General features: G+C 46.4%; 1 protein-coding gene across 1 annotated transcript in view; it reads left to right on the plus strand.

The window, feature by feature from the left end:
- Arid1b (AT-rich interaction domain 1B) overlaps positions 1–26666 on the plus strand; it is a 283138-nt gene that overhangs the window by 174373 nt on the left and 82099 nt on the right. Inside the window, 2 exon segments of the mRNA XM_040728432.1 lie at positions 8986–9144; positions 9146–9230. Of these exon segments, the coding sequence (XP_040584366.1) occupies positions 8986–9144; positions 9146–9230 (244 nt within the window).

The raw sequence follows: 26666 nt of genomic DNA on the forward strand, positions 1-26666 counted from the left end.
TTGTTTTCTTAAGTTGCTAATTTATTTGCAGTTTCTATGGGTCTTGCTGTTTTAAAGAATTTCCCTGCTACGCTGTTGAAGAAATAAATGTCTCCTGAGGGTTCATGCCTTTTTGTTTTTAAGTGTTATTTTTAGAGTTTTTGCATGCTTAGCATTGAACTTCTAAGATAAACAGTGACGTTTTGCACCTTGAGAGATTCAAAAGGTGGTATTGATGGCTTTTCTGTCCTAAAAATTTATAGATGTGTTCAGTGATAAAAACAGGAGTCAGGAGACAGAGTCTAAATCTTATATATTTACACACCTTGTTAGTTTGTCAATTTCCTCTCAGAACACATGGGTCATTTAATATTTATAGGTCCATACCTGGTGATGATATTTATAAAATACCAAACCATATTCTAGAGCCGAGCTCTGCTTCAGTGGGTGTCTCCCTGTTAGAACCAGGTAACCCCAGAATCGCCACTGAATATATAGAACGTTAAAGGTGTATGTTGCTCACAGCTGACTGTAGGATAGCACCTGATGTTCCGAGACATTAGACTCATTTTATATGTTGTTTCGCGTAGCTATGTACATGTAGAATAACCACAGTCGAGAGAGGACCCAGCTATGTAACCAAACTGCCAACACGTCAACCTCCATTCTCTTACTGTTTGCGTATTTGTTTAATTCTGTACATTTTTAAAATGTTGATTTGGAAAAATTGCAAATGTGTTCTCTAATGTTACCTGGAGTTCTCATCTTTAGTTTTTCAAGTTCCGTGTTTGGCACCGCCATTCCATCCTTCCTATCTTCTCTGAGAATGTATACATTTTAAAATCGCTTGCTGGGCTTCTCTGGACTCCCTAGTTCCTAAGACCATAAACCCTATCTTTTGGGATAGCAGAGCCTGTGAGAGTCATTCTTCGGCTGACCTCCCTCCCCCACCCCACCCCGGCTGCCTCAGCCCTTCCCCTCTCTGGCCAGCCTTCCTCCATCATGGATTCCAGAGAGTTGGGACCTGCCCCTGACTCTCCCTGCCCTGCCAGAGGGCTACCTCCCTCCAGAACTTACCTGCCTGTCTCTCACAATGGCCCCCAAAGAAATGTCCCTTGGGGTCACAGGCCACTGTTTGCTACAGTAGAAACCACCTTACCCCCTCCTCCAGAAAACTTGATGCTTCTTGCCATGATTGTGTCTTTGTATTGAACCTTGGTGACAGGAGTTGTAAGTGTATAAATCACATGTGGAACCTGCCCACTGACATCTAAAGGAATCCATGTGTCACCTGTCCTCTTGAGTCCTCCCTTCTATTGCACAGCCACAGCCTAGCATGAACAGTGTGTGCCACAGGTCTGCCATTTGCCATTTTATTGCACAGTTCTGTTCGTTGCCTATACTTGGTATCAAAAGCACCACCGCTTTTGCAGTAAAGGGCAGCAGTTGACCACATATGCGCTGTAGTGTTTTAGTGCCGGCTTAGGCCTTGATGGAAGGGTCTTGCCCGTGTTAGGTGAGGAACTGGTGAAGGATATTTGAGTGGCAGAACAAGAAGTTCATCAAACAGTACACTGTGGTTTATTTTGGTGAGGAAATAATTGAAATATGCCAGGTGCCAAACCATAGCAGTAGGGTTGAGTCATTTAAAGCTATTTACAAGATTGTTCCCAGGCACTTCAACAAAGGGTAGGGTTACTTCCAGATGCAGGTTAATTCCAAAGTTCATGCAACCCCAAGTTATAAACTCTTTTACCAAGTTGACTCAATTCAAGGCTGTGTGTCTTGTGTTACAAAGGCCTACCTATATGTTCTTGGTAGCCAACACATCTGGGGATAGTTATTAGCCATGAAAGAACAGAAAGTCATCCAGGAAGAGTTCTAACCTGGGAGTATTTTTGTGACCACCCCCTTCCCAGAAAAGGCACATGCAGTGAGAAACATTCCCTCTACACATCACATTTCTCATGGTATGTTGCCCACCCCCTGAATCTGCAGTGGCAACATGTTTCATGTTAGGAATGTTCACCTGAGGCTGGGGAGATGGCACAGTTAGTGAAATACTGGGCAAGCGTAAGAACCTGCATTCAAATCCCATATGCCCATATCAAAAACAAGGCGCTGTGGAGACTGTAGGATCTGGTGAGCTTCAGGGTGAGTGCGAGATCCCATCTTGATAAATAAACTGATGGAGGGGACACCTGCTGCCAACCATTGGCCTCTAATGCAGCTGCGTCTGCTGTAGACCTGCTCACAAGCAGGGTTACACATACAACACACACACACACACACACACACACACACGTGCACACACATACATAGACCTGCTCACAAGCAGGGGTACACATACAACACACACACACACACACACACACGCGCGCGTGCACACACACACATAGACCTGCTCACAAGCAGGGGTACACATATAACACCCACATACACACACACACACACGCGTGCACACACACACATAGACCTGCTCACAAGCAGGGGTACGCATACAACACACACACACATGCACACACACACGTGCGTGCACACATGCGCTCACACACGTGCTCACGTGCACACATACCTGCTCACAAACGGGTACACATACAACACACACACATACACACACACACACACACATGCACATACATAGACCTGCTCACAAACAGGGGTACACATATAACACACACACGCACACACACACACACGCACATACACCTGCTCACAAACAGGTACACATGGCACACACATGCACATAGACCTGCTCACAAACAGGGGTACACATATAACACCCACATACACATACACGAGCAGAGAGTTTTCACCCCCAAAACATTTGCGATAGCTTTACTTTGTGTGTTTATTCTTTTTTAACTTCATACATATAATATTTTTTATCATAACCTTCCCCATTAACCTGTCTTATCCTCCTCTTACTATACCCCCTTTCTTTGGAAAACATAACCCCCCAACTTTCCTGTCTTTTTTTTTTCTTTTAAGAAAATACAACTGTTACAATATGTATAATAGTATGCTTACGACTGGCTTCTGGTTTTGTCATTACCTTGGAAACCTCCCTTAAAGTGAGAGTTGCCCACAAAGCAGTCTTTGCTTGAGTAGAACTGCAAATGAGTCTGGGCCGAGTTGTTTCCCAAAGAGGGGCTCTTGGCTATCTGCCTCGGTATGGGCTCTGACCCACATTTTCTGTGTAGTGCTCTCCTCTGAGGTGTGCTCTTGTTATCCATGGCGTTTGGACTTTGAAACCCATGCCAAGTATTTTCCCCCGCTGACCTCACATGCCAGTTGGCTGCGCACTGTGTATGTTGTCCCGCCCCAGACAAAGAGTTACGTGTTTGGACATGTTAAAGAAAAACGGAGGCGTTATTGGAAGGAGGAGGATTTTAAGGCCTCAGACCAGTGCTTAGGGTTTGTTCTGGGGGCTGCCTCCTGATGTCCTTTATTTCACGTTTAGACCGGAGCTCTGGGCTTTTAAAAGACTCATTTGCTGTCAACAGACAGCAGCAGGGCTTGAGAAGACAGCTTGCAATATGGGCTTGTGCTGAGAGCCTAGGAAAGTCATGGGAATCTCAGTCACAGATAGGTCAATTTTATTATCACCTTCAAGGTACATTTCTATCAAATGCTTGAAGTTAGAGTACCAAGTAAGCTGGCACAGTGTGCTGTTTGATGACCCCTTCTAGGAGGGCTAAGACGCTAATGAGGCTGACCCTTGACCCTTGGTGTACTGTTCAGGAGTCGGACTGAGAATTCATTCATAAAATGTATTAACTGGTTAGTAGTTTTCAGGAAACTCTTTGCAGTAAATATTTAGAACTGTGTGCATGTGCTAGACTATGCTGTGTAGTATTTGCCACTGTAAGTTCAGCTTATAAATTCAGTTTAATTTGACCTTGAACATTTAAATTCCTCCTGTCTTTGCCCCATGCCTGGCATGAGAGTCGGTGTCGTTAAGTTAGGGTCTAGTTGAAGGTTGTGTGTGGTGTGTATATGTATGTCTGCTTCTGTGTGTGTGTGTGTGTGTGTGTGTTTCTGAGAGAGAGAAAGAGAGAGAGAGAGAGAGAGAGAGAGAGAGAGAGAGAGAGAGAGAGAGAGAGAGAGAGAGAGAAAGTAGCAATGTCTTCCTGCTTCTGAACTTCACTGAGAATTTTGCAGAGTTGTGAACTAGCATTGTAACCCATGCCCTAAGCCTCTGGGAAGTCACAGTGAGAAGTCATTAGCTGTGTCCTATTAAACCCTGAAATGAGGCTTGTGCCTGTCACATTGACTGAAATATCCTCTCCGTTCCTAACTCTGTTTATCCCCTTTCTCGGGGGGTGTACCCGAGCAAGGGATGCCCAGATGTATACAGTGTGGGACAGCTCACCATCAGGGCTGCGCTGATCCCTCCAGCAGATAATTGTGCTGAGCGCTGTGGCTTGGAGTGTTTGGAAGTTCATTGGCTTTTTGAAAACCCACTTATTTAATTAAGTAAGGGACTACAATTTTCGAGCTTATTCCCAGGCCCCTGGATCAGTGCCATCTCCAGTATTGACTGAACTTACCCTAGGCCGACACGTGCTACACTGAACACCTTACCAACAAAGCAAAGATACTTCGCTCTGGTGACTTATAAATGTCAGCGTATTTCAGGGAGGTTCATGTGCCATGTACAGACAGAGAACTCATTCACAGTGTTTCTTGTTTTCTGTTTTCACGTAGCTCTTTTGTTTTGTTTTGTTTTGTTTTTGAGACAGGGTTTTACTGTGTATGTTTGGAGCCTGTCCTGAAACTCTTTATAGACCAGGCTGGCCTTGAACTCACAGAGATCCACCTGCCTCTGCCTCCCGAGTGCTGGGATTAAAGGTGTGGCCACCAACTCCCAACTGCATGTAGCTCTTTTAAAGTAGTTTCTGCATATCATCTTCATGGAATTTTCCATGTGCTTTCCTTCTGTTTCTTCCATCCCACTAGTCTGTGTCTTCGTGAGGAATCAGGACCCTTGTGCTGTGGTAATTTGTTTTTCTTGTAAAAGTCAGATGAGACTCCTGTCAATCTCTGCAGCACTTCATTCTCTGCCTAGCCCCTTGAATTAATTTGAGATTTCTTACTTGGACAGAGAAGGGTGTGGTGTGTGAGGTTACAGTGGTGAAGTCTGTGCAGAGAGGTCTTCTTGAAATGGTTTTAAAAGTAAAGCAAATGTTGCAGCATTGTGTGTGTGTGTGTGTGTGTGTGTGTGAGTGATGTTCAAGACAGGGACTTTTAAAAATAAGCAGACCATTGATAGTGAGCTCACATTAATTTTGTTACATTGAAAAATATTCAGTATTGTTGGTAGCATTAAACAGAGGATCCCTAATTCAATAGCTGGATCTCACCACATCAAATTATGATGGCCAAGCAGTAACTTCACTAGATGAGATCCCAGGAAATCATTGCCTTTTCTTTCCCTCCATGGGGAAAGAGGGCCCCTTAATTCCTTAATGCTGTGGGGTAAGGACTCCAACTCCCAGGGGCCCTTGCTGCAGCCCCCTGTCCTGATCTGCCAGCTCCCCAGCAAGAGGAGTAGAACCACTCACTGTAGCTTGGCTGTGAGGGATGCAAGGCAGCCTCTGCCTTTGCAGCCATCACAGATCTGATGGTACTTACAGAAGGAGGAACGGGTGCCCTGCTGACTAATTGTCCTCCAGGGAAGTGTTAGTGATGGGCTTCTGTGTTAACGAGGCTGGATGCTTAAACCACTGCCGAACTTCCTTCATTAGTGGCTTTAAGATAGCTCTGCGTATGGATACCATAAGTATATCTGCAAGACGGGAGTCTTTCTGTATCATTTACATATAAAAGTTCCGAGAGGGGTATATTGGTAATATAAAAATTATATCTTTTTATCGCTCTTCTGTTGCACCAGGGTCTAGTCAGCACTGAAATTCTGATGACATGTGAACAATAAGGAAGCCACCGGTTTAATATTTTCCTCTTGGTGCTTCCTTGATCAGCCTGTTGAATAACAGAAATGTTTTCTATGCTGCTGCAGCGTGAATGGCACTCTCTCGCCGCCCGTCCTCGCTATTTCTTCAGCAATAATGTGGGTTTTTAAGGGAGGATGGGGAAGAAATTTGTAGGTCATGCAGAGAATTACAAGAATTTATGAGTAACATTCCAGGTTTTATGAAGGAAGATTTGCATAAAATTATTTAACTACAATTGAACACTGAATTTATGTTGTGTCTGTTTAGCTCTGTTCCGTGTGCAGTAGAAAATGATTGTCTTCCTACTTAGTGACTAAATTATCGTGGGAGGTGTGTTCCCTCCCACCCTCTTGCTAGTGTTGAGGAAGCACCTGGCTCAAATAAACGTCCCGATGCAGTCGCTGGCTGTGGTGGTCAGCGGCCATGTGCAGGGCTTAGCACTCTCCCTCCGTTCACAAGCCCTCGCCTGCTGTGTCATCCGAGTCCCAGGAGAGGCTTTGTTTTCTCATACTGCTTTTTTAAGAGGAAACTAGTAAACTGTGGGAAATGTTTTATCTTTTGGGGTTTTTTGTTTGTTTTTGTTTTTCTCTTATCAAACCTAGTTAGAGAGATAAACCCTCCTGCCCTCCCTTTGGGCAGATTAGCCAATCACATTAAATTGTAAAGTTGAGCATGGTCCAATGGGATGAGACACCATCACCACTCCTATTAGGAAGAAAAAAACAAAAACAAAAAACCCAAAGCTATTCTGGCTAGTGTTAGACCTGTAGTTCTAGGCATTGCACAGCTACCGTCGCTTTATGTATTTCTTCGTTCAGTGGTGAGATTATTGCACACTGAATTATTCAAGAGGTTATGGTACTGTACCAGGTGAAGTCTGCATGAACTGCCCCATGCAATGAGGTCTCTGTGTGGTTCACCTAAGGCCTGCCTAGCACCGGTACCTGAGTCTTTTTTTTTGTCAGAAGTCAGGTGGCAGACATCCTCGGTCACATGGTCTGGTCCGCCTGTCTGCTCGGTCTCAGCCGTGGCCACTGAGTTAATAGGCAGTGCTGAGGGCTGAGTGTGTCTTGTTTTAAGGAAACACAGGGAGGCCGCCATTTGAGTTTCGTGCATTTCCAGTTTGTTGACAAACACTGTTATTGTCATTGTTGTCGTGTGGTTCTGCACTTCCCCGCGTGGAAAGCCGCTGGGCAGAGCACAAGTACAGCTTGCCTTTATTTAACCCACGGGTCATTTCACTGCAGTCATTTGCAAGTTGTTGAGTTGGTTGTGTGGATTAGGAAGGAAATGCCTCACGGGCAAACACTGAGAAGCTCATCCAGGATACCTACTCCTGTCTTCAGATCCACCCCGCCCAGTTCTCAAAATGAGTGAGCCGCAAGCCTGGGCTGGAGGAAGCGCGACCCCGTTCTCCTGGGACGTGTCCATCGAAATCTGTGTGGAGTTGTGCTACTGTGTTGCTTGTCCTGAGGTTGCTTATTTCTGAGTTGTGTGTGGTATGCTACTGGATTAATAACCTTCCTCTATTCCTGCCTGCCTCTGGAAAGCCATATCTAATTTATAAGATCTAAGTGGGACAATCACTGAGCCAGCCAGTAATCAAGCTTAAATGGGAAGTTTTACCAGCTGAGTGTGTGCAATATCACGTATGCCATGCGCCTAGAGCAAAAATGTTTGTTTTATCTCTGAACTCCAAAAAAAAAATCTGATTCAATTTACCTCATCTTATTTGAGAGATGTGATAATACATTTTCCAAAGGTTAGATATTTTCAGTCATCGTGTTGTTTTTCATAAGCAGAATTATTTGGCTTTATAAGATTACTTTTTATTTTACTTAAATCAATGTTATTCTTGTCATAAGACTTTTTAATGTACACTCCATGTTTTTATGGGGCTTATCACCTGTAGATTATTATTTTTATCTCTGATGACATCATCCTAAAAGGGAAGTTCCTGGCACAGCTCCGTGTCCAGGGCCTGGGGTCTTGTCCTGGGTTTGTCGGCTGCTTTCTGAGCTGCATTTCTTCTGAGCCTGAAGGGTCTTCCTGCTTGAGTCTAGAGAGCTCTCGCTGGAGAAGGCCCTGTGGTACGCCAGGCTAAGCATGGACAGAACTGATGGAGCACATCCAATCAGAGCAGCACGTCCTGGTGTTGTATACTGCAGCATATGCGCTTCCGCCCTCTCCGTCCGGCTTCCAGTCCTGATGGGCCATACTGAGCTGACCACCTAGGAGAGCCAATAAACCAGCAGGCCCTGTGCAGTGTTGGGGCATCTGGTGGCAGTGGCCACCCCCGAGGCCTGGGAGCAAGGCCGCTGCGTCCCTTACCCTCGCTGTCTTCTCTCTCATCTTACCTGCTTCTCTTACGTTGCCTGCATTCTCACCTGAGGAGTGAGCCCTAAGGAGTGTAGGCTCTGGCTCTGTGAGTCTTTCACATGGGGGCTTTAGTAACTCCCTCTGAGGGTGTGATAGTCAAATTAGGTGGTATTAACAGTGCGAAATTGTTGCATAAAGGCATACTGTGTAACATTAGAACTCATTTCTTGACCATATAATGTCAATAGAATTGTATTTCCATAATATATTAAAATGCAGATAGCACTGTCATTATAATGCTTAAAATGAAAGAATTTGTCACCACAAAGTTCAGTGACAATTTTGACCAGTTTTAGATTATAATATCCCAGCTTTAAATTTCTATATGAAGGTTCCCCCAAGCCTGTAGTTGCTCTGTTTATTGAAGTCTTCATTCTTATGGTTAACTTGCTGCACAAAACTGCCTGAGACAGCATTTTGAGTAGGTCCACAACTAGGTGCTGGCAGAACGGAAACCTTCGAGGACAGCTTGTGAGTGTGGGATGCAGCTCGCCTCACCTTTGAAGCGATGCCAGGCCCTCTGTGTGAGTTCACTGGAGTCAGTGAGAAGTGGCCACTCCGAAGGCTGGGCTGCCCACTCACACTGTCTCTGAAGGAGTGGCACTGCGACTTTCAAATCATGCCTGTGTGCTCCAAGTGTGTGAACACCTGCCTTCTCTCTCTTCCTCAGGACCTGTCTGGCTCCATCGACGACCTCCCTACAGGAACGGAAGCAACTCTGAGCTCAGCAGTCAGTGCGTCCGGCTCCACGAGCAGCCAGGGGGATCAGAGCAACCCGGCCCAGTCTCCTTTCTCCCCACACGCATCACCCCATCTCTCCAGCATCCCTGGGGGGGCCGTCACCGTCTCCTGTTGGCTCTCCTGTGGGAAGCAACCAGTCTCGGTCTGGTCCGATTTCCCCCGCAAGTATTCCAGGTACTGTCATCCCTTCTCATCTGCTGTCCCCGTTGTAGACTGGTGTGTCCCTTGTCGTGTCCCATCCTCCCCTCCCCACCCCCCCCCCCTCCCGACTCTGCTCTCAGCAGCAGCTCTCACACTTCGCCTTCCTGTTGGCTCTGCTTCGGTCCTTTAAGACATGGATACGATTGTATATCAGGGCGGAACTGCATTTACCACCAAACAAGCCATTGTCAGTTTCTAGGTAGTCTCAACAAATGGCCAGATCCTTTCACAAGTTTGCCATAAACAAAATCCTTCTCTGTCAGCCATCTTACGGTTGCACAGTGAAGATCCTCCCTCAGTTAGTGGCCTGAACTGACATTGCTGACCGGTGTCAGCCATGTGTCTGGCTCTGTTTGGTGGATATAATATGACCATTATCGTCTACGGTGTTTTCACAGTTGATGTTTCTCCATGTCTGATCAGGCACACGCTGGTCATGCTAACTATAGTCCAGAGTGCCATGCTGACACAAGTTCACACCTTCCTTCTGAGAGAGTCGCATCCACCATTCTAGTATTGTACCAGCCATTCAAACCCACCCAGTAACTACCTATCCATCATCACAGAACAATATGTCAGTTTTTGGCACGTAATTTTTGCTAACATGGTAGTTTCCAGAGGGCACCTTCCACTAACCTATTAAAATGAGAATTGAACAGCTAGTAAACTTGTTGATAATTTATCATATTCTCCCCCAAACTCATGGGTGATAGTTTTACCTAGTTTACATTTTACTCCCTTCCTGTTTATAAAATTTGCATTGTATACTATATTTAAATAATAGTTATACGTAGATTATTATGTCTAAATGGGCAATGTGGTATTTATTCAGCGTAATTACGGCATGAATCTGAGCTGGAGTGCTAGGATATCTGCATCTACCTGCCTGTTCATCTCCCCACCCAGCACCATTTCCTCTTCCTGCCTCAAATGCTCTCTATATATCTTACCACTTTTTAAAAGAATAGTATTTGTTACGTTCTTACCATTTATCTTACTGTTTTTATTTACTACATTGTTTATGGAAACTTACCCTGTTGACGAGGCCTGTAATATATCATCCAAGCTGGGGGACTGCTAATAACCATAGGACAACACCTCTTAAAACCAGAAAGGTACTGGGAAATCAGAACACACAGGCCCCTCAGCCACACTCTGTGTGGTGTGTTCTATCTTACCTTTTAAAGGAATTAAATGTTACGTTTTTATGACTCTACCATAACTCACTGGGTGCACATCTGAAGCTGGAGTTCACTGTGCTCTTCCAGGCTGGGTCCACTGTCACCAGCCGCTGTGCAGTCTGGTCACACCATCAAGTGTCATTTAGTGCTGAGGCTGGGCAGCAGACACTTTTTTTTTTTGGTGGTATAATTTCAAAGTCACTTCTTAATGATCTTTACTCTTGCAAAGACATACAATATAGTACTGGTTGTATAAAGTGTTTACCATTTATTTCTTGATGTTATTCCAAGTAGAATAGCCGCCTAGAAAGTCTGGTGAGCAAACTTATCATTTGTGATGCTCTCCCCTCGTGAAATGGTGATCTCATCTCCTCGATCTACGTCTTAAGTGCCTCTGGGCCTCAGTTTCTCTCTCCGTTCCACACCATATCTCATGTGATTCCTGTACAAATCTACTGGACTGTGACACAGGACAGATAGTCAGTATGTGGGGCTTATGGTTGCGTCACAGTCACCGCTGCTCCCCAGACTGGGACATGGATTAGTCTGGTGAGCCGTGTTCAGAGCATTGCAGTGGGCCTGGGCAGCCGAGTTCTACTTCTTCATCTCCGTCATCCAGCACTGCCCACCTGCATCCTGGGATGCTTGTGAGTAAACCCTCTGCTCTAGTTTACTCATGCTGCTGGAATAAGCACCACGTCACCACCCACACCAAAGAAGGAAAGAAGATCTGGGCAGGAGAGGATTACAGGTAGAGGCAAGGGAATCCAAAGCAGTAACTAAGGTTTGAAGCAGAAACCATGGAGAATCTCTGCCTATTGGCTTACTCCTGGCTTATATTCAGCTATATATTTATTTTACAGCCTAGGCCCTCCTACCTCAGGATGGTAACACCCACAGTGGGCTGGACCCTCCTGTATCAGTTTGGAATCAGTGCCTCCCAGATGTGGCCACATGTTGGTATGTGGAAGCCATTCCTCTTCTTAGCTTCCCTCTTCCTATGGCTGGCAACCAAGAATAGCTGTCACATGTTGATCCCTTGTCAGATTGACACAGAAAGGCATCATCATTAAATCATAACCCTTCCTTGTTTGTTTGTTCCCAAGATACCACGTTAATATCAGAACACAAAATAAGGTATAAAAGTCCCACAGTCTTAAAAAAAATCCAGCCATTTAAAAGTCTGGGTTTTGTTTTAAAGTTCAGTCTCTTAACTGAGTGTTATGTAAAATCAAAAACAGGTTATGTATTTGTTGTTCTAAGAGGGAAGGACCAGAGCACAGTTAAAACCAAAATAGAAGCAAATTCCAGTGGTGTAAAAACTCAGTGTCTGGCATTTGGGGCTCATCCGTGATCCTCTGGTCCGCAAAGGCCTTGGGCAGTCCCACTTCTCCGGACACAGTTTGGCTCAGAGGTTCAGGCAGCTCTGTTCCATCTCTAATATCCTAGGGACCACACCGCAGCCAAGGCTGCTCCCTCACCAGTGGCCTCTCCTGGCCCCACTTCAGGGATTGAAACCCTGCTGTACAGTGCTGTTCTCCACGACACCACAGTCTTGCATCTCTCATGCTTTCAAAACGAGAGCCTCATGGGAGACTTACACATGGCCAAGTTTTGAGAGTAATCCAGGTCATGAGTATAGACCACACCTATTCTTACACCCTCCTCCACTTCCTGGCTAAGCCTAGGGGCATTAATCTTAGGCAAGCAGCCTACTACTGAACTATATACCTAACCTTCAAACATAGTTTGGTTTTCTTGTTTGTTTGGGATTTTGTTTGTCTTTTGATTTCAGGGAATCAAGCCCAGGGCTTGGCACATGCTAACTAGGCAAGTACTCCTCCACTGAGCCAAGTCCTCAGCCTGAATGTAAGGTTTTTATATAGTGGTAATTAAATTTTCATGGCACTATTTTGTGAGAGTTTTTCTAAAGGTGTGACCTATCACCCAGTGTGGTGGTACATGTCTATAATCCTAGTACTTTTGAGACTGAGGCAGGGGACTGCCAAGTCTGAGTCCCGTTGGGCTACATGGTGAAGCTAGTCTCTAGCAAGTATTCAGCACCTTGAGTTTTTCCATTTGCCTTAAATTTGCACATAGGTTGGAGCTGATCATAGGAGCTGATATTTTCTGTTTATTTATTTTTAATCAAATGCTAATTTACCTTCCATTAGAGACTAATTCGGCCTGATTCCATTCCCTTCCCCATTTCGCGTCTTTAGTTTTGCTGACTGTATGCTCCAGGCTGGCATAGCACTCCCTGCGCTTGATTCTGAGTCTACACACCGTGTGTCTACGTCCTGTAGAGGTGGCATGATTCCCCAGGGCAGGCATGGTCCAGGAACGTTGTTGCAGCCCGTGAACTGGCTCTTCCAGTCTCCCCCTTCCCAAAGCACTCTGGGAAGCACTCAGCTGCTGTGCAGCCCACAGCTGGGCGAGGCAGAGCCAGAGGCAGAGGCCGTGCTCATTCCTCCTGCAGAGGATTCTTGGAGAGGAATAGCCACTTTTCTCAGGCTCCTCCCTGACAGGTGAAGTTAGCAGCTAATGAGCCTCACCTGTGGAGCAGCACCCTGGTAAACTGTCCCAAGTGGCTGACTCAGATTCCCCATGTTCCTGCACCGCTGACCACTCCCATTGTACCCGGGAGTCCAAGGCCCAAACCCTGAGTGTCCAAGACTCAGCTCCATGCGCTCTCAGGAATCTGCTGGAGATGTCACTGTGCTCAGCATTGCAGGTGACTGTCATTACAAGGTGGAGGACGTTCCAGCAGCATCCCACAGTTTAGGCCAGCATCTATCCCTTCACTTGGTCTCTCACCTTCCGTTGGTGATGCATTTGCTTCAAAGGCCAGAGTGAAGGGCCTTCATCCTCCTCGTCCGTTGCTAGGGCACATGTGTTTGGTTTTGGTTGGGTTGTAGTTAATTCCAGAGTATTTGACGTTATTGTCTTTATGACAGATTTGGTCACATTTCAATGTGGCAGTTTCTCAAGTTACAGCTCAAGAGTCCCTTATGGGGGGTTGTGAAGAAGAGGACTTTGAATGGACGGGGTTTGGTGCACAAAAACATGCAGGATCTGCTCTCTGCCCAAGCTGAGTCAGCACCAGCCAGCACCCTGCTGGCGCCTGACAGTGTCATGTGTGGATTTCTCTGGCCTTGCCTCTGGAGCGCCCTCCCAGATTACTAACAAATCACAAAGGAAGATCAGCCCACCCTTGGCAACTTACATTTAATGCAGAGGCTTTTGTCGGCTTTTCCTGCCTGGGTTGTAGGTGCAGCCAAGGTTAAAGACTGGGAGGGTGACTGGGAGGACAGGTGGCGGGCAGGTGGCGTTCATGCCTGAAAGCTGTTGCTGTTTGTGGAGCTCCAAGCGTCTGCATGACTCCTGCTTCCTCTTCTCATTTGTTAATGAATGTCTAAGGGCGTCCTGTGCACGGTCCCTTTTGGTCTTTACATCTGGCTTGTTGTGTGTGGAGTTAAGTCGCTCTTATCTGACTGTAGATGACAAAAACACAAAGTTAGATATTTACATGGCTGCCTCATCAAAGGGCTGTGGCTTTCTGGCCAGTCTTGTGTGGTGTTGGTTTTTATTATCAGAAACTAACCAAAGGTATGTCTTCTTAGCCATGAGCGCAAAACAAGGGGTTATTGAATGCAAAGGCCAAATCCCTCCTACCCCTGTTTTTGTTTTCTTTCTGTTTTTGTGGGGTTTTTTTTTTCTGGTTGTAGAAGCCTTGCTCTATGCTTTACTGAGGGAGGTGGCTTGCTCGTGTTCCTCTCTAACTGATGGTCGGCCAAGTGAGAGTGAGGGCTTTGTTAGCTAGGTCAAGCAAGAGTCCAGAGAGCTTGAGGGAAGAGTCTAAAAGAAACGAGGGGCTCTGATTCATCTCTTAAGTGCTGCCCTCTGCCCCCCCTTCTGTGCGCTGCTCCCTCTTCAGTAAAGCTCTGCCTTTGCTCTGCAGCTAGTCCAAGTGCCCGTGCATGCGCGCTCACACACACACACACACACATGCACACACACACACACAGTCTCCTGCACACCTGTCCCCTTCCCAGGAGATAACACACCCATGCCTGGCAAAGGCCTCTACTTTCTGTGCTTTGTAAAAGCTTGCCAGGATAGAACTTGCAAAGGAAGCTTGGCCAGAGATGGTCTGTGCTCTGGGAACTCCTGTTCCTTAGCGTTTGGCCTCATTCCAGAGCTCTGTCAGTTCAGCTCCTGGAGGGCAAATTGTTCATTTAACTGGCCCTCAGACAACAAATGCACATGTTTTAAAAAGAGTATGGCAGGGGGCAAGTTGCTGGGCTGCTCTCTGTTAATTTAAAACAACCCCAGTCCCTCCTCAACAAGATGCCCAGTGTCTTCCAGGGCTTCAGATATAAACAAGAAGATGCTGTGTTCATTCATTCAGAAAGGATGCTAAAGCAGGGAAGAGAAAGCTGGATGGCAGCGTGGAGTCAGTCATGAGCCAGCATGAGCAGGAAGGGTTTCAGTGAGAACAAATGATAGTCCCTGATGTTTGTCAAGATTAGTGTCTATAAAACGCCCCGCAGAGGTTGCGAACGAGTGTCTCCTCTTTGTTTAATCCTTTCTCCGTAGATTTTTAAATCTTTCAAGGCTCAAGCCAAGCTCATCCTGTGGAGCTACAATTTCCACGTTTTAATTTATCTTTAATAAAACTCAGGGTAAATTACGGGTTTATTCCTGTGTGTCGATGGTTCTGGTCGAGTCTTCTTTCAGGATTCCAAACGTGAAGCTGCTCGTGGCATTGCAGGGCCAGTGGAGCCGTTTTGTGTGTTTGCGCTAGCCTCCTACCTGCTCGGTTCACTTCGCAACATCTGTCACGTGCTCCTTTTTGGCTTCTCTGGAGGTAGAAATTCTGCAACAGCTTGTTCCAAGGGGAATGCATGCTGCTTATTGGCAAACTGAGCGGAAAAGGAAAAAAATTAAACACAAAGTGCCATTGATATATCCGTGTTTCTAATCTGTGGCAGCCCAGAAAACATCGATTCAGCATTTCTGCAAACTGAGAGAACTTAGCCAGTATTTTCCCCCTTACAATGTAAAGTACTTGTGTGTTAAAGAAAGCAGTAATTTCCCATCCTTTCCAAATGACGCTGAGCAACGGTGAGGGAAGCGGAAATGGATTTTGGTTTTGAGAGGTGATGTGCAGCCCAGAAGAGCTTGGGTAGGAAAAGTATGACATTCAGCCTCCCCTTAGCAGACCCTAACAGTTCATACCAAGGCCCGTCCCGATGTGAAAGGGCCCTGTACTATACATACATACATACAACACACGCACACGCACACGCACACACACACACACACACACACCAGCCTTGCCCTCTGGCACCTGCCACTAGGCCTGACTGGAAGATGAATGTGGCTTCTATTTTCCAAAGACACAGGTCTTCCGTTCCTCTACCACATTTGAAGTTAAGCCTTTCTCTTCCTCTCCTTCCGTATCCGGGGACTGTGTGAACACAGGGAGCTTGTCAGACGTCGTTTCCACCTGGCTTTTCTAAGGCAGTACGTCATTCTAAGCTCCTGCCAGCCTCACCCCGTCTCTGGTTCGTGTCTGTGCACCCTCCTCTGCATTGTCCACTGACGTGGCAGTCAGACACCTTGTCCATTTCTGGTGCTCAGCGGGCTGTCGCCACTGCAAACCTGCATGCAGCAGCACACAGCCTCTGTGGAGAGACTGTCGCCATTGGCCTGCTGTACCGAGGTCTCAAGCAAGACTAGAGCGGTACAAAGCTTTATGAGCCAGTTGAAACCTAGAAGAAAATGTTAGAATCCATTTTGCTACATTTTAGGAAATGGTGGTTAAATGAATAGTACTTAGAACCGAGGTGTTCCTAGACTTTTCTATCTGAGTCTTTTTATAAAATGGAGTGAGTCCTTGATGTGGAGGGAGCGTTAGGTCTATTTCCCTGTCTTCTGATAACTGGAGCCGGGAGTATTGTGATGTGTTGATTGATTACAGCCGTTAAGTCTGGTACTAATCAGTTTCATCACTTACTCTGGTTCACGCCTTGCACCTTTGGTCTCTCTTCCATAGCAGGATGATGTGGGTTGTCATTGACTAATGAAGAGCACAATTGATTTCGGCGCGAGACAAACGGAATGCCGACACCAATCCTGAGACGCATTAATCTCTAATAACCCACATCTGCATGTTTATAAATGGTATAACCAGGGATTGTTAGTGTTGACACTCTCCCTTCCAAACAGAAAGTGACATCAGTGTTTGTACTTGCAAACTGCTTTAAATGCTCATAGTGGAGTGCCAGAGCGGTGACCTTGCTGAGGATACAGAGCTGTGACCTTGCTGAGGATGCAGTGCTGCATAGGGGTTGGGTTTGCCCTCCTGCTGAGCCTCCTCAGGTGTGTCTGGTGATAGGCCAAGCAGCCCAACTGCTCATGTCCTTCCTTAGCATATCACCTCCTTGGTTCATTCGCTCCACAACGCAGACCGCGGACTTGTTCCCAGAAACCTGGGGAAAGGCACTGAACCTGCATGTGGCGGTCCGTGTTCTCATGAAGTATGGGAAAGACGTCACGTGCACAAATGAGTGTGCTCTTAGTCTGGGAAGTATCTTGGCAGTTAAGCATTTGGACTGGAGTTCAGATCCCCAGAACCCACATACAGAGAAAGCTAGGGAGAAAGTTTGATTGACAGGCCCTGCCTCAATGAATAAGGCAGGCTTATTATAATAATTATTTTGCTTCATTTTTATTGTTAATCTCTTACTGTGCCTAATAAAGAGAAAACTTTATCAAAGGCTTTATAGGAAAAAATATACCAATATGTAAGGTTCAGCGTCCTCTACAGTCTTGAGCATCTGCTAGTTTTTGGAGTGTATCCGCCAATGGATAAGGGGGACTGTTGTCTGGGACTTTGTAAGATTAGGATTGTGGTTTTAAGTGTAAGGGGAGACCACCAGGAGGTAAGCGGGTAGGACTGCCATGGACCAGTTAGGCTTTGAGGGTCATTCTGACTGTTTGGTAAGGACCAAGGATAGAACCAGAGCCTGCAGACCTGGCAGGATCCTGAGGAGGGGGAGGGGAGTCGCAGTGCAACAAGTGGGTGTGGGAGTGAGGAGGGCGTGGAAGATTGGGGGACGAGGAAATTAGAGAGAGCACAGCAGCTGTGTGTGCGTCGGGGACGGTAAGGAGCGAGTGGGTGAGAGGGAAGTCTAGTGTTTGGCGTTCCGTTTGACCATTGGTGGTGGTCCTTAACCACTCGGGGGGTGGGGGAGCTTGGTTTGGTTTTCCCAGAAAGATTGGTGAAGGGACCTGGGTGCAAGGTGTGTACTTTAATGCAAATTATAAACTCGAGCCTGGGGTTTGAAGTGAAGAGGGGCGGTGCCTAGCCTCATCGGCATTGCCAAGGCTCGTGGGCGCGCAGACCGCTGGTCCCCACTGTCACTTCCCTGTTCAGACGCCTGTGGCTCTAGCTACCCAGAGCCTCTATGCCCAGGCCCCAGAGGTGCTGGCATCGCTGGCCCCTCATGGGGTCTTCCTTCGCTTCTGTTTAGTCTCCAGGTGACTATTACTTAGTTATCGCTCACCACAAAGCTTAGGGATAAAGAGCCCGCTGAGGGACAGAGTATTGCCAGTTTCCTTTTCATTTCTGTTTGCTTGTTTTCTGGCCTTTCTAGAGCTGGGTTATGAACTCAGTTTGCAGTACTGCCCCAATGCAAACCTGTGATAGGATACAGGTACAACTCAGGCCAGAATCAGACAGCCCTAGACTCCCCATTCCCTCAGTTTATCACTTTGAGTCCATTCCACCAAAAAAAAAAAAAGTAAAAGCACATCACTTTGAGAAAGGTGACCCTCAGTCCTCAGTGTGCTGCTCTATCTTCTCTTCTTTTCTCCCTGCTCTCCCCTGCCTTCTCCTCCCCTCCCTTCCTCTCTCTGTTTTCTCCCTCAGAAATGGTCACAGGACAGATGTCCCCGTTTCTGTGCTGCTGTGACTGGGGTCAAGATCTTTGCTCACGAAGCTGAATGAAGTGTGATGAGCTAACCTTTTACCTGTCATCGTCCATCCATCCCCCAGACGCAGCTGAAGTCAGTTCTCTTCACTAAGTCCATACTGACCCCTTCCTTACAGATCTCGCCTTCCTCTGTTTGTTGTGGGAGGGAACCACTTCCCTTCACATAAGGGCAGAGAACTGTGTCTGGCCAGCAGGGGGCGCTCAGTAAATGTTGGCCAAGTTTAAGACTACCAATTGAGAAAAGGGGGAGTCTAAGAAAAGAAAATTCTGAAGTTGATTTCTGTAGCTAACTCTCCTCCTGCGCTTGCATAATCTTTGCACCTTGGTGGTTTTTTCCTATCATTTAATCATTCTTTTCCGCTCTTGAAAGAGACTCAACTATGACAGATCGGTCTGTTTAAAAACCTAGTTCTGAACTTGTCCCTGTAAGCCAGGCCTGCGTGTGTGAAGTCCCTCGCCTAATTCTGATCCTTCACACAGATGCATTAGCATTTTGAGTGAAATATCAGCTCGTGACTAAATCTCTGCTTTGGCAGCAGGTAAGTGACGCGCTCCAGATACTTGGAAGAGAAGAGCTGTTTTGAAAGTGCCATGATAAATAGCTAACTGACTCCTAAAGTAAGCATTAATGGTGAGTGCAGAGGCTGTGGCTTCTGTGTGTCTGCTCCTCCGTGTCCTGGTGGTCTTTGTCATGTATCCTCAAACTGTCCCCTATATCAGAGGCTCCAGGTAACCCGAGCTCAACTCATAGAGTCAGCCACTGTTCCTCACACAGCGCCTCCCTTCCAGCCTGTGCTGGATGACTCAGCCCACCCGGAAACCCCCTCAGTAGATGGCACTGTTATCCGTTATCACTGCACATCGCCCGTCTCTTCAAGAGCCATTGACTGAAGCACCAAGCATGACACACGTGAACTGTCACGGAGATGTTCATTACCTTTACATGTGAGCACTGAGGTGTTAGGTAGACCCCAGAGGTCTTGGAGATTCCAGTCAGTAGCTTGCAGTTGAGTTTCCAAAACCAGCACAATGCTTTAACTCCCGCTTTACTTTGAAAAGTAATTTTGGAGCTGGGGATGTAGCTCCATTGGTTTGATGTTTGCCTAGAAGGAGTAAAGCCCTGAGCTCCGTCTCCGGCAGCGTGTAAACAGGGCATGATAGATAGTACATGCTAGAAATCCCAGCCCTTGGGATTAAGCTTCAGTTCCGTTACAAATGAAGGCTACCCTAGACTACCCTGCCTCAAAAAGAGATAACCAGCTCATTCAAACGTGTGTCCCATAACATGAAACCCTGAGTTTGGGCTCCAGGACTCGTGTAAAACGCTGATTCCTGCACTGGGGAGGCAGAGGCCGGTGAAGCCCTGAAGCTGACTGAGCACCAGCTTAGCTGAGTCAGTATGCCCAACTTTAGTGACGGACCCTGTCTAGCATAGCAAGGTGGGAAAATACAGATCCGCCTCTGGTTTACTCCACGCATGCACACACACTACAAGCTAACTCAGTCTGTCAGTCAATGTACTTTTATGACAAGGGTACAGAAGTTTCAAGTTTTATCTTAAAAATAAACTGCTAGTGTAGTTACAAATGCACTAAACTTGGTTAATTTCACCCATAAATTAAGTCGATATTTAAAAGAAGTGAATTCTATACTTACTAGGATAGAAACCGTGGTTTTTAGTACTTTATTATTGTGTGTATGCAAGTAGCTGATTACACATGCATGATACACGTGTGGAGGTCAGAGGGCAACTTTGCAGAGTTGGTTCTTTCTGTCTACCTTTACCCCAGTCAAGAGCTCAAACGCCGGTCACCAGACTTGCATGACAAGTGCCTTTACTTGGGGAGCCCATTTGTGCCCCCCAGGACTGGGTTTTAATCTGTTGGTCTCCTTCCTGAGACTGTAGTGCTCCCGAACCCTACAACTGTCCCTCCCGCCTGACTCACCAAGGAGCAGTGTCACCACGCTTATTAACTGAGTGTTGTATTAAAGTGTGGCCTCTTGGGTGTACAGCGGCTCTGAAGGCAAGCCCATCCTGCGTGGCATTTCCATAGCTGCTCGTGTTCACAAGCATAATTGGAACCCAGACTCAAGAGTGTGACAAGGAAGCATGGAAGGGAGCACCATGGAAGGGAGCACCGTGACTTTGACTGAAGGCAGAGAGACCTGGCTCCCGTAGCACCTGCCTCCATCCTGAGATAGAGCGGGATGAAGGGGAGGAGAGGAAGCAGACAGGCACTCCACTCGTCTTTCTCCTGGGGTCCAGGTGGACAGATTGGCAACCCCATTCGCAGTTTCTCCCCTCGCCCCTTTTGTATCATAAGAACGGCTAATCGGATCCATGCTGCTGCAACCGCGGCTAGTGATTAGCCGAATAAAGGCAGATTTCTTCAAAAGAACGGGTGGGGGACGCGACTGTACAAAATTGCAAGGTTGTTAGGGTCTTAACTGCACAGCGGTCGATTTCCCCCTTCTTCTGAATTACACGATGAATACAAGCCTTTCTTTCATCTGTCACTCTACCCGCTTCCTCACAAGGCAGCCAAATAGTAAGCTTCTCACACAAGAAGAAAGGAAGCTTAGAAAGAGGAAAAATATTGAAGAGGAACAAGAATGGGTAAGAGAAGGGGAAAATTAGGTTTTGTTTCTATTAATTTGTCCTGGTGAGAGAAATATAAACTGCCTGCTCTGTTCCCCCTCCCCCAATCAAAGCAAGGATTAGAGCAGATGCAGGGGGTGGTGCCTCTGCATTTCATGTCTGCAGTTGTTCGTGAGTCAGGCTTGGGACCTGCCACTTTTAAATAGACATCAGGGTGCTACACCCTCCCCGGGTGAGCAGCGTTATATCCAAACACGTCCTCACACGGCCACCAATGCACTTTTCCAAATGCAGACTTTGAGCCGTGCCCCAGGCTGGAAGGCTTTCGGAAAGGATGTGTTTTGAGGAGCAAACAATCAGGCTTTCAGTGTGATAGTTTAGTCAGTTGAGTAAATGCATTGTTTGACACCCACAGGACTATCTCCCAAACTGACTCCCCAAGAAAGACGGGGCCCCGTATTATGCCCGCTTGTCCCACCCACCTCCTGTTGATGTCAGCACACTTGGCGTCACCAGGGATGCCGAGAACAATGAGCGCGCCTCTGCATTTGACCTTTCTTTAATGTTCTCTGGACACACTCCTCATTCTCTCACCAGTTACTGAGATAAGAGCACAGGCACTGAACAGAGCCGACCTACCGAGTGCTTCGCCAGGGTGAGCCACGGTGCCTCTGCCTGTCAGCGTGAGAGGCTGCCCTGAAACCTGGCCTCTGTGGAAGCTGAGGCCTCACCGGCCCCGAAGCCCGGGACACCCAGCGTAGTCCAGACTCAACGTGATAGTCTCTTGCTGACGGCCTGCCGTGGGAAATGCTCTCACACTTGCTCTGTCTTAGAGCACAAAGTGACCTGAGCAGTCAAATCTGCAGCCCGTGTTTGGACTTCTAGTCTCAGGCTGCGTTTACCTCGTGCCTTGCAAGACCTTCGTAGTTTCTGTACCTCAGAATCTCTGTATAAATCTGTCTACAAGGCAGGGCTCTCATAAGCATCAGATGACCAACTATTCAGCTGACTTCATGCTACAGATGTAAAAGTGTACCTCAATTAATAAGTTAAAAGGTGGCAGGCCACTCGGACAGCTCAGTGGGTGAAGGTGCTCGCTGCCAAACCTGGTTTAAGCTCGGTCCACCTGACCCACACCATGTAGACAGAGAACCAACTCCTGCAAGTTGTCCTACGACTGCCACATGACATTGTGGCACCTGTGTGCCCCTACCAACCCAGACACACAAAACAAATAAAATGTGATTTTTTTTTAAGGTGGTAATAGGAAACATTCTGGCTTGAATTTAGAAGGCCAGGTGAATAATGGTGTGTTATCATAATTTTGTTTTTTAATTGAGAAATCACAGTGCAGGTGTCTGTGGGACTCCAGCAGGAGGCTGGGTTCCTAGAGAGTATCTGTGCAGCAGGCTCACTGCTGCGTGTAGTCTGCCAGCGAGGGGCTTGGTACCCAGGCAGCTCTCGGGTCTGGTAAGAGCTCCAGACACACAGCCGCTCAGGAGAGTGGGCTCCTTCCCTTCTTGCTGCTGTGACTGCAAACTCACCAACCTTACATTCAGATTTGGGAAGACCGGTATAAGTAGTCAGTATGGGAAATAAAAGAGTCTGAAGGGTTGGACCCTGGTTGCAATTTAGTGCAAGACATCCATTCTCCCCTTTAAGTTTACCATTATATGACTTTGGGCAGAAGAAATGCAGACAGCGGGAAAGGCCGGGTGAGATGGCTCAGCAGACAAAAGCCCAGACCTGATGGCTTGAATCTGATCCCAGAGCCCACAAGGTGGAGAGAGAGAGCCTAGTCCCGAAAGTTGTCCTCTGACATCCATCTGTGCACGCATGCACACACACGCACGCACACGCACGCGCGCGCGCACACACACACACACACACACACACACACACACACACACGAGGGAGCGGTAAAGCAAGAACAATGTCCAGATAAAGGTTTCTAAATTCTAAGATAAACTTGGAGTAGTTACGTTTGATGTGTAAAGTGTTTATACAAAGCATCCAAATAACAAAGTTTGAGTTTTCTTAATAATTTTCTACTAGTAATCAAGAAGGTTGCTTTTCTGATATCTAAAATGACATGAAACTCACAATAACCTGGGCAGTTTTGTTGACTAGTCACCTCTGAGGTTCTTCACACATAAGGGCGCTTAGTGACAAAGACTTGAGTCCTGTTAACAAAGTCCAGGCCTGCTGAGGCCACTCAGTGGGGGCGCCTGCTGCTAAGGCTGCTGCCGGGATTGATCCTGGGACCTAGAGAGTGAAAGCAGAGAGCCAATTCCTGCTAGTTGTCCTTTGACTTCCAGACGTGAGTCATAGAACATGTGTGTGGTATACATACGCTCACATACACACACACACTCACATGTATACACAAACACATATAAAACATATACACACACACCCCACACACATACACACACTCCATACATTCTCTCTCTCTCTCTCTCTCTCTCTCTCTCTCTCTCTCTCTCTCTCTCTCTCTCTCTCTCTCTCTCTTTCCTGAGGATGCTGTGGTTCAGTTCTTCATCTCCCCAAGGACATTTTATTTATCCCCAATAGCTGTTATGGCAGCTTGTTCACTGTGTCTATCTTTTATTGTCCAACACAGCACTGATCAGTATAACCTGTGCAATGGGATCTCATCAATAGTGCTTATTTTCTATTTTGTTTTATCTAAGAGCTGAGAAAATAATTTAGTTCTTAGACCTACCCTTACTGTGATTACCAAGGAGACTCTTCCCATAAGTCTGGCTTGCAGAGGTCTTAAACCAAGTTATTGTGTAACTTCTGGAGAAAAGGGAACCAGCATCAATTAACTTCAGGGCGGCCACCAACAACAGACCAAAGAAACAATTCCACCAACTGTAGCTCCGTGAAGTAGTGAGCTTATCGAGGTGACTAAAAGCTCACCCCAGCATGAGTGGGCTCACCAAGGCTCGATCCCCAGGGCTCTGTGCACAACTCCATGGAACAGTCCCCTCTCCCCCGGAAATCCTTTACTACTTTTATGGCTGTGGGAAGGGGCCTTGTGGCTCTCAGCACCCTTAGAGATCAGGAGGCATCAGTAGCCCTCAGTCTTCCAAGACAGCTCCTGTACTCCTTCCAGTGCACAGGGCGCTGCTGTTAAACAGCCGTGTTGGCATGGAAGGTATGGGGGGTCGCCTGCCACTGCCTGATTTTACTGGCCTTTCCGCCTGGTTTCTTACATATAGAATCATTTATGAAGCGCCAGCTAACTATGCGTGGGACCATTCCAGGGCACCCACAGTGTCATAAATCAAGTTGTATTTTTTACCCTCTCATGGATCATCAGTGGCTGCTTTTACACTATCCACCATCACTGGGTTAAGTAGTTGTGGCAGACAACATATGGTCTGCAAAGCCTAAAATATTTACTATCTGCCAGTTTATAAAAAATAATAATAATAAGGTTGCCTTATCCTGATTTAGAATAACAAGATAAAATTACATGATTACTGTTAACTCATAAAAATCTAATTAGCTATTACTCTGAGTTTGCTTTCTGGAATAAGCACTAATTTATTCATTCATCAACAAATATGTATTGAATGCTTACTGTGTGTCTGGTTCTAGGGATGTAGCAGAAAATGAAGCAGACAGAGGTCTCTGTCCTTGTGAGACTTGCACTATAATGAGACATGTCATACAGGGTCACAGAAGTAAATTGGAGACCCATGAGTATTAATCCCAGTGTCCACCAGTGAGAAATGCGCAGTTTTGTAGCGTCAGAACCAAACACTCCACACCTTGCTGTTACACGTGCTGAGCTGCTGTAGTAACTGTTTTTCTTGCTGCCATGACAAAATGCTTTACCAAAGTAGCTTCAGGAGGGACAAGTTTATTCTGGCTCACAGGTGACAGTGCTTTGTCCTGGCTAGGAAGGCATGGTGGCAGCAGTGTGGGGCAGCGGGTCACGTGGCACATGGTGTCCACAGCCAGGAAGCAGAGAGGCGACTGCCGCTCCCCTCCCCTTTTTATTCCGTCCTGGACCCCAGCCCCCTGAATGCTGCCACCCATGCTAAGGGTGGGGCTTCCCACTTCATCTAATTTAGAAAATCCCTCACAGACACGCCCAGAGATTGGCTTCCATGGTGATCAGAATGAACCACATTGGCATCGCAGCCACATCCACCTTATTAACTAGTCCAGTCCCTCCAAGTACAGGAACTAAACGGATGCCACCTTGCCACAGTGTACGTCATGGACAGTTCTCTCTAAGTCTGTGTCGTGTTTATTCTACTAAAAATATTCATTTTATTGACTCCTGCATGTTTTTAATTAGAAAATTTACCCTCAAAACCTAGTTAGTGCAGACCTAGAAAGGACATAGAGCACCAGGATTCAGTTGCATATTAGCTAAGTGTCATTTATCCAGAAAATCTGAATGGTTCAATAGTAACACTTATTAATATTATAGACCATAAAAATAAAATGTAAAGGGGAACATAATCTTTAATAAAAATCCAATCCCCAATCATGACTTGAAAAAGAAAGAAGGAAATAACAATCAGGTGTTTCTAGTTGTGGTTATATTGTGGATAGCCTTCCAAGGCATCTCTATTTAGGATACAAATGACACAAGGGTGACCACTTCTGTTAATATCACAACGTACCAAAGATAGCAATCGCTGGGTGTTGGTGGCGCACACCTTTAATCCCAGCACTCGGGAGGCAGTGGCAGACAGATCTCTGTGAGTTCAAGGCCAGCCTGGTCTACAGAGCAAGTTCCAGGACAGGCTCCAATGCAGAGAAACCCTGTCTCAAAAAACCAGGGGAAAAAAAAATCAATACAGTTAAACAAGAGATCAATTGAAGGCATAAAAACAAGTATAGAAAAAAAAATAAAACTAACCCCCAGTGCAGGTGGTTTGATAGGGAGTCAAAAATAGGCCAAATATATATGACAAATTAGTAAGTGAAATGACAGTGACAGTCTGTCAAATCAATAGAATATGGGTGGGCTTTTTTTTAACCAATTATTTGCATTGTATTTGTATGTGTGTTTGCCTGCATTTATGTAAGTATACCTACCACATGTGTTCCTGGGGCCTACAGAGGTGAGAAGGTGGCATCACATCCCTGGAACTGTAGTTTCCAGGCCACTGTGAGTAGGAGGGTGTGGTTCCGTGCGCATGTTTACTGACTTTCTAAACTGTGGAAGCATCCCCCAGTGCCCAGGACAAGTGCTGCCAGTCATGGTGTACAACGAAATGGATAGCAGAACTATGTATGTAATTTAAGGACGTTAACTGATTTAGATCAATTTGGGTTTGTTACTGTTGGCAAGGTTGTAAAGAAAGAAGCCTTAAATGTTCTCTGATTTGGGCCTTAGAGATGTGTATCTAAGCTCATATTTATACATACACATCAGCGTATGGGTTCATGTGATACACGGGTTAGGATGTGCCCTGCCCGCTGGGAGCACTAGAAGCATTAGTAGACCATTAAGTGTGAACCTCCCTGATACCCAGAGCTAAGTCTTAGAGCACCGCCACCAGAAACAGGAACCAGGACTTCTAAAAGTGGCCAGTAGATCCCAGACTGGTGCAAGACAAATCCAAGATGAGCCTGAAGCTCGATGGCCCTAAAA

This window comes from Mesocricetus auratus, unplaced genomic scaffold, assembly GCF_017639785.1.
Source record: "Mesocricetus auratus isolate SY011 unplaced genomic scaffold, BCM_Maur_2.0 Super-Scaffold_100018, whole genome shotgun sequence".
Taxonomy (NCBI): domain Eukaryota; kingdom Metazoa; phylum Chordata; class Mammalia; order Rodentia; family Cricetidae; genus Mesocricetus; species Mesocricetus auratus.